Source organism: Morone saxatilis, unplaced genomic scaffold, assembly GCF_004916995.1.
Source record: "Morone saxatilis isolate NCDOM2014 unplaced genomic scaffold, NCSU_SB_2.0 Contig3, whole genome shotgun sequence".
Lineage (NCBI taxonomy): Eukaryota > Metazoa > Chordata > Actinopteri > Moronidae > Morone > Morone saxatilis.
This window is the reverse complement of record NW_023339873.1, coordinates 14,790,675-14,799,542: the sequence shown is the minus strand read 5'-3', so window position 1 is coordinate 14,799,542 and position 8,868 is coordinate 14,790,675. Positions and strand designations below refer to the sequence as shown.

The window sequence follows — 8,868 nt, the reverse complement described above, 5'->3', positions numbered from 1 at the left end:
ATAATCACCTGAATAACAATTGTTGTGTTTACGTTACCTTAAACATTGGCTTAGATGGGGTTTTTTGTCGCAACAATTTGTACTGCATATCTACATTATCTGTATCTCTAAGTGCTTCTGTGGTTTAATTCTCTCCATATTGGTTGCATGCATATGTGTGTGCGTGTCTGTGACCTTGCAGCAGCATGTGTCTTTCCATCACTAATAAATACATTATTGTTGCAGTTCAGAAGATGGTGAGAAGAAGGACCACGATAAGGCCAAAGACGAATCCCCTCCAGAGTCTTCAGTGGAAGAGAAGAAAGCCCCAAAGAAGAGGCTCGGCCCGAAGAAAGAACCACCAGAGGCCTTCATGGCCAGCTTCTTTGCTGGCTTGGAAGTCTACCAGACCAAGATGCTGGTCAGATGTTTTCCTCACAGCTGTCTTAAAAAAATTAGATCAGACCTACTAGTTTGAATACAAATCAGCTTGTTGCATATATATAACTTATAGAGAATGATTATTTTCACAGAATTACCTGGCCAGAAACTTCTACAACCTCCGCTTCCTGGCGCTTTTCGTCGCCTTTGCTATCAACTTCATTCTTCTCTTCTATAAAGTAAGTTTGAAATATATACAGTATATAAGGATTGACCATTGCTGTTATTGCTTTTGGTAAATACCTTTTAAATGTCTTGTTGTCTTTCAGGTGACCGGTGATTACTCAGATGATGAAGACCCCTGGAACGGTCGGGGTAGAGTTGGGGAGGAGGAAGACGATGGTGCGCTTGAGTACTTTGTGCTGCAGGAGAGCACAGGTTACATGGCTCCAACGCTTCGCTGTCTGGCTATACTGCACACCATCATATCTTTTCTGTGTGTAGTGGGATACTACTACCTGAAGGTACAGCACCACCAACCATCCTTGTACTACTTTTAGGTTGTATTTTTCAGTAAAAACATTTGTATGTAGTGATCACATGTATACACATACAGTCACACACTTTTATCAGTAAACAGGCTGGGTATGTTAACATCAATCACCATATGCAACTGTGTGTTATCTCTTTTAATGCACTAATGACGCAGCCAAATTCCCTTTCGTGTCCAAGGTGCCCCTGGTAGTATTCAAACGTGAGAAGGAGATAGCGAGGAAGTTAGAGTTTGCTGGCCTTTACATCACAGAGCAGCCTTCAGATGATGACATCAAAGGACAGTGGGACCGACTGGTCATCAATACTCCGTGAGTCATCTACAGTACAGTTATTAAACTCTGAGTCATTATCTTTTATAAACAAGGGGTTTCAATACTGTTTTGCTTTTTTTTTTTACCAGCTCCTTTCCTAACAACTACTGGGATAAATTTGTCAAACGCAAAGTAAGTGGTTTATGTCATTTTTTTGTGTAATCTGTTATGCACATAAACTCTATCTGGTGATATTTACTAAATGTCAGTTACGGTGTAATCTTCTGTTTTGCTGCTGTTTGTAGGTGATCAAAAAATATGGAGACCTGTATGGAGCAGAGAGGATAGCAGAACTGCTGGGGCTGGATAAGAGTGCCCTGGATTTCAACCCTACTGAGGAAACTGTCGTCAAGGAGGCTTCACTCGTGTCATGGTGAGAGATTAGACGGATGAAGACAAGACAGGCTAACTCCTTCAAGCAAAAATAGAGGTCAAGCAGTAAATACGAGCCCCTCATATCAACCTTTCTTTTTTGCCAGGTTGAGCTCAATCGATACAAAATACCATGTCTGGAAAATGGGAGTGGTGTTTACAGACAATGTAAGCTTGAATACAGTTTGGGATGATTAATTGCTTTGTGTTGTGTTTTTATGGACAGCTGATTAAATAATTTGATGGATGGACGGCTGAGAGAGTTGATAGATGATATTATGACTAGACAGATGGATTCTGATCAGCGTCTCCTTTTGTTTTTACCAGTCATTCCTGTATCTGGTGTGGTACACTACCATGTCCATCCTGGGCCACTACAACAACTTCTTCTTTGCTGCTCATCTGCTCGATATCGCAATGGGGTTCAAAACCCTACGCACCATCCTCTCCTCTGTCACACACAACGGCAAACAGGTAAGGACCAGAAGGATGCAGGTCTTCTTCCAAGCAGCAGGGGGCACTACGGAGTTAGTGGTTGGGGTTGGGTTGTAACCACCGCCTGTTTATTCCCTGATGTGCAACCACAAGCCAGTTTTATCACAGTTTCCATGCTCCTGTCCCACTGATGGTATCTTGGGTAACACTAACCTCAAGCTTGTTGTCAACTCTGCCAAATACAAATAATGCAGAAAGTAAGAATGTATTAACAATCAGTTATGTCTCATTTGGCTTTAGATGGCAACACAAAAGATAATCATGATCTGTTGTCTGTACTCTACTACTAATTATTTAATACAAACAAAGAAATAGTTCTATAAGCTACGGTTCTTTGTGATTTTTCATGAATGTAAAGCTGTTGTTTTGAGGCTTTTTTAAGGAAATTAAACAACCAAGCCTTGATTGACTATTGTTTTATCAAGTGATTATGGCTAAGATATTAGCAAACTGTAACCTATTTGCACATTCACCAGATACAGAGCCACATGGACATCCCAGTAGACGTGTGTGTTTGGTTATGACTAAATTTACTCACCTTTTAATTCTGCTAACTCCTGGGAGAAATATCTGTTTCTCTACACTTTCTGTACATGGTTGGCTCGTGTCACCTTCTGTGCAACATGTTGTAAGGAATAATGGATGATAAAATGATGCTTGGTTGAGCAAAGAACGTGTCATCTGGTAAATATATATAATTTACCAATAATAATATAAGAAATATTGTATGTGTCAATTCTTGTGTCTTTACACCCAATACATTTTCCCTCATGAGACAATTGGGAGGCAGCAAAAGGAAGAGATGCAAGTGAAGGGAGCGAGGATGCATATATGAGGATTGAGATGCACACAGCATCCTTTGACATTTGAGTTCAAATGGCTCAATTGCCTTCATTTTAGTCCCAATTCTGACTGTCAGTTCTTGCAGGGATTCTCGTGTCAACTGACCAGAGGCACGAATCCAAATTTAATGTCACTTCAGCCTCCAAGGGTGGAAATATATCCAAATGGCGAGGCCGCAAGGAATCGTCGAACACCTCCCACACTGCCTGTGGGCAGATCAATAGCGCTGTCAGTCAAAATGCGTTGCTGTTCACAAGTAAAATCGGCGCAGGAGCGTGATTGGTTGCTACACCGAACTTTCCCATCCTTTTTCCACTCATTTGAACTTTTCCTGTCTCGCCGCCTGCTCTTCTCTCACCGCCGGCAGTCCCGTCGCGTTCCTCGTGAGGGTTTAACTTCTTTTTATAGAAAACAAATGGGAGCAGGGAGCTTTGCCCCCACTGCGCCTAGTGTGTTTCCAAACACGAGTACGTAAATAGACAGGAAGTTTGTGATGACATTTTACTGACTGCTGACTGTGTTTCTCTTAAGCTGGTGTTGACGGTGGGCCTGCTGGCGGTTGTGGTCTATCTCTACACTGTGGTGGCCTTCAACTTCTTCAGGAAGTTCTACAACAAGAGTGAAGATGAGGATGAGCCCGATATGAAGTGTGATGATATGATGACTGTGAGTATCAATCACATGTATTGTGAATTATAAACATACAGACAGCAATACTCAAATACTTGAAGAGGTCTGCACTCACCCTCCCTCTGTGTTTGCACAGTGTTACCTATTCCACATGTACGTTGGGGTGAGAGCGGGAGGGGGCATTGGGGACGAGATCGAGGACCCAGCTGGTGACCCCTATGAGCTCTACCGTATCCTGTTTGACATCACCTTCTTCTTCTTCGTCATCGTCATCCTCCTGGCCATCATCCAGGGTAATCTCCATGTTCTCTCTTTCAGATCATTTATCCTTATACTGATCTATAGTAGTTTACCCGTTTTATAGCCTCAGTAAAATACCACAAATTCTGAGACACTGATATTCCTCACAAACTTTACAATACTCCCCATCCCTGTAGTATATCCACATTACACTCCATAACGTATTTTTAGGAAGTGAAGGGTGTAAGATTGTGCTTGTATTGATTACACAGATACAGTATATATGATATGCTGACAGTTCTGTTGTGGTTACAGGTTTGATCATTGATGCTTTTGGAGAGCTGAGAGACCAGCAGGAACAAGTCAAAGAGGACATGGAGGTGCGAGTAGATTTAATTCTCACCTATAGGTGCCAACTGAATGGAGTCCTGAAAGGGGGGGGGGGGTTGAAGATGGGGTTTTGTTCTCGCAAGGATTTTTACTATATGCTGGTGAAAGCTAAAAAAAATTGTTAAACTTATTGTATAAATGAATTATTTTTTTTAAATAAACTGCAACAAAAATTACTTTCATTTCATATTATATGAATTGTTCTTATGAATTATATTGATCTAAGTTGTAAATAAGGATTTGACTAAAACCATACCATAGTACTATAACAAAAGACAAGGAAGGAATTACTCTTAGACATGCAAACATTGCCATAATACCATATTCAGTCTGGTATATTTTATAGTAAGCCTCTTAATTTTAATATGTCTGTTGGAAAAAAGACATTACTTTCTTTTCAGGACATTTGGACTTTAGACATGTGGCCTACTTTTGTGTTCTCTCATCACAATCTTTTAAGCAACAGTCATTCAGGTCAGACGAAGGTCAGAGCACACTTCGGACATTTTTTGGTTGGCGAGATTACCATGATGGGGGGAAATAAATATTTAGTTTAAAGATATGCGTGATTGACTCTTATTTTGGTAAAACACTTGAGATGCAACCCGGGACTCTACGAGAGGGCAGAGAAAATCTTGACGTTCCTGGGAAGATCACCATGAGAGCTATTTTCTCAGAAGACATTACACAACTGTACACAGGCTCAGTGGTACCAACCATGACGAATAAACTGACGTTTATATGTAAAATCAGTGGAATGCCCCTTTAAAAATGATGCAAAACACCCTCTTGGTTACTATAGTGCATGAAACAAAACAATCATGGTCTCTAATTATCTTTTCATTTTCTGTCCTCAGACCAAATGTTTCATTTGCGGGATCGGTAATGACTACTTTGACACAACACCTCACGGCTTCGAGACTCACACCTTACAAGAGCACAATTTGGCCAACTACCTGTAAGTATCCCACATTCAAACATTTATATAACCTTGTTTTACCCTTTTTATTACAAATGTATTCATCATTATTGTCATCTTTCACATGTATAGCCCCTTCTCTGTAATTTAACCACATGATTGATGGCTTTAGCACATTACCACCGCATCGGGGCCAAATCACTAATAGCCCCAGTGATCCAGAACACTTGATCCCTTTAGGTATTCTTTCCATCTGTCTCTGTGTTTCCCTACACTCCCTGCTGATCCAGTGTTTCTGTATAATGTCCGTGACAATAGAAAGTCTCAGTCCATTTGCGCTCACAGTCAGCTGGCCGGAGGATATGAGAGCGACCTCATTATGTTGCTTCATTACTATTTAATGCCATGAACTTTATTGGAAAATAGGTTTGTGATAGCGTGCTCTCATACAGTATTCATCATGATTTGGCAAGCTGCGATGGCCACGGAGATACAGCGGCCCGTTGCCATTTACACTCGATTTGGGAAACAACAGGTGATTTCGGTGATGGAGATGAGACTTTGTTTGACACTTGTTTCAGAAGTTGTCTCCTAGTAACACATGAATGGGACATTTCTTGTAAAATGTGCCTCAGCAAAGCCTCTTTTCTACTCTGCTCTGTGTTTAAACTGTGATCAGATGTTCAGGGAGGAGAATGTAAGAATTTTTTGGTCTGACATTTTTGTTTTTTCTCATTGACATTTTTTTCTAAAGGTTTTTCCTGATGTACCTTATCAACAAGGATGAGACGGAGCACACTGGCCAGGTACAGCATAATTCCACTCTAATGACCTTTCTCTAAGAAATATTCAAAAACAAACGAAGAAACAATTATTATCCTGTCACTGTCAGAGATACTGACTGTCTGTGATAAGGCTGAATGACAATTGCAATTTTTCTGACCACTTTTGCTGATGAATTAATACATTGTGATTATTTTCTAATCTACTTAGTATTAAATAAGATATGATTGCACCAAGCATTATCACAAATATATCTTTTATTCTACATGAGTAGAACCTGATAAAATACTCGATACTTGAAAAAAAGAACAAATTTAGCTCACATTCACTGGGATATTGCATTAGTGGTCAACTTTGAAACAATAATAGTAATAGTAGATAGATAGTATAGTGGATAGATAGATAGATAGTAATATCCAAATATATTCATGACATGCAAAACTGACATTTGATTTATTCATTGCAACTGCATAGTTTTCCACTTCCCAGCTTGTTAGGAAGAAAATTGCTCTTTTTTAAATCACAATTATGACATAAAAATGAATCCTTGTTCAGCCCTAGTCTCCCTAGCATATGTTGTTTGCATACACATATTGTATTTATATCCAGAAGGTGAATTACTTATAATTTTGAGTAAAAAATTGATGTCCATCTGTGTGTGTCCGACTCCAGGAGTCATATGTGTGGAAGATGTACCAGGAGCGCTGCTGGGATTTCTTCCCAGCTGGAGATTGCTTCCGCAAACAGTACGAAGATCAGCTTGGATAGAGCAGATGCATCCTCTTTACCTCTATCCATGTTAAGTGGGCTACTGGAACATGTAGTCCTACATATAGCTGCTGGACTACAACACCACACAGTAACCCCCACCAATGCTTTGGACTGGCCTGAGGAGACAAAACTACTTTTTTATCTTAAAAAGAGAAACGTCTCCTACCCATGACACCTTCACCGTCGGTACAGTGCCAGTCGGTAAGGAAATGACGTGTAACTTGCCCAGACATTTCGTTTTTTAAGTTTTGGGACTCGTTTTTGACAGCGTGTTGCCTTTTACTCCACATAACCCCAAATCATTGCACAATTTCTTTTTTGGTCTTTTTGAGAAACACTGGGTTGTGTGGGGTTATGGGACAATGTGTCAGTCATATTATGCACAAGAACCCAACTTCAATATTTTGAGAATGTTGAATTTGAGACTTAATGCCAAAAGAAACGTGGTGGAATACAGTAGATTTACATAGTGTGCAGAAATGTGATATGAGAAAAGTTTTTATTTAAGATGTTGTAACCTTGCATATTGAGATGATGTTTTAGAATGAAGTGGCAAAAGGTTTATTATGTAGGATAAAAAATGCCTAAATTTTTTCATGAAGTGCCTTACAGTACTGTATCTACATTACAATGAAGCTATGCAAAACTTTTGTTTTTTCTTTATTGTATGTAAGTACAGTAATTTTCCTGGAGCAGTAACGAGTAGCTGTCCAGATACGTAGATTGTGGCTGAACTTTTTCATTTGAACACGGAAGAACAGCATCGATTGATCTGACTGATTTTTTTGCTGAATGCAGCATAACTGCAAATGTTCAAGGTACAAAGTGTAAAAGTGACACGTCAGAATTTACTGAACACTTTCAAACAAGAACAAAAATTAAATTGCTATTGTATGGCCATTTGTATGTAGTAGCTTTGCTGATCTGTGCATTTCTTTTGATGGGAAAAAATAAAGAAATCAATGCAAGAAAAGTTCATGTTTATTTTATTCTCCAGGATCTGTGAACTCACATTTGATATTCTAGAGAAGATTAAAGATCAAAAATATATAAAACTGTCCCTCAACTTCTTCACGTCAGCATCATAACAGGAAGAGTTATTTGACAAGTCTAAAAGCTCCGAGACAGTGAGTCATTTCAGTCCCATGCAACACCTGTCTCTGCGGCTAATCCACATCTTTTCAAAATAAGATACCTACTGTGCGCAAACAGCCCTTGGCTTTAGTTCCAAGTTAATTTGACTCACTCCCAAACCTCAAAGCTATATCATAACTGTGTCCATCCTTTAATTCCAGTGTGGTAGGAAGCAGTGGCTGAGTAGATTTGCACTACTGGTTGGTCAGAGAGGTAGGACGAGGCCTCAGCAGGCTGCATGATGGGAGTTTTAGCCCTATTACCCATGGTGCCACCTGTCAGCTCACATCATGTCACCACACCTCAGGCACCACACAGCGCTGCAGCCTGCTGCTGAGAGCAGCTCTGCCTCCTCCTCAACTTACGCCGGTAACAGCTCGAACATGTTGGCTGGTTTTTTATGGTTCCAGCACACAGTGAGGAAATGATATTTTTAAAATTAAAAAGTGACTCGTTGACATAAGTCTTCCAAACAATGAACAGTAATTGCGAAATTAAAAAGCCACATTCATCACTAATTGTTTTAAAAAGCTGTGACTGTCATAGTTTAGTAAATATTTAGTAAATATTATTTTGAATGCGCCGTGTAAAGCAAAGGCAATATCAGAGGAAACTCAATTTAAAGTTTCAGAAATATTCTATGCTCCAACAAGCAAAGGGCTCTGATATTATTTAGCATATTATGTGGCCATTATGGCAACGGGAGGAAACAATAATGTGTGAACTGACTGATTTGATCTTTCCCAATAATTTGACATAATGAAAGCTGTGGGAAGCCATTCTCAACATGAAATAGCAACAATTAAGCTATCAAATAACTGGAGACATATTATACCTATTAAATCCTAGTTTCCCATTGTTGAGTCTGGTGGCAGCAAAATTAGATTAGGCCTTTCATTTTCTTCTCAAATGGCTTGTTGAGGGAATTTATGCACGTGCTTGTTTCAGGACGAGAAAAATATTGGACTTTTCTACTTTTCGTGCTTTGAAGTATCATGTCAGCGTTCACAATTCTGCTTAAACAAACCAAACAAACATGAAATATATATATATTTTTATATATAT

At 39.5% G+C, this 8,868-nt stretch overlaps 1 protein-coding gene across 1 annotated transcript in view; it reads left to right on the top strand.

Moving 5' to 3' along the window:
* The window catches only part of LOC118336940 (ryanodine receptor 3-like), a 101,741-nt gene extending 94,117 nt beyond the window's left edge, over positions 1–7,624 (top strand). Inside the window, exons 90-103 of the mRNA XM_035673712.1 lie at positions 226–400; positions 513–599; positions 690–884; positions 1,093–1,223; positions 1,316–1,358; positions 1,472–1,599; positions 1,706–1,766; positions 1,926–2,072; positions 3,468–3,602; positions 3,703–3,859; positions 4,122–4,186; positions 5,054–5,154; positions 5,870–5,921; positions 6,571–7,624. Coding sequence (XP_035529605.1) covers positions 226–400; positions 513–599; positions 690–884; positions 1,093–1,223; positions 1,316–1,358; positions 1,472–1,599; positions 1,706–1,766; positions 1,926–2,072; positions 3,468–3,602; positions 3,703–3,859; positions 4,122–4,186; positions 5,054–5,154; positions 5,870–5,921; positions 6,571–6,666 — 1,573 coding nt within the window. The 3' untranslated portion in view covers positions 6,667–7,624. The remainder of the gene's footprint in view (positions 1–225; positions 401–512; positions 600–689; positions 885–1,092; positions 1,224–1,315; positions 1,359–1,471; positions 1,600–1,705; positions 1,767–1,925; positions 2,073–3,467; positions 3,603–3,702; positions 3,860–4,121; positions 4,187–5,053; positions 5,155–5,869; positions 5,922–6,570) is intronic.
* Positions 7,625–8,868: the final 1,244 nt, after the last annotated feature.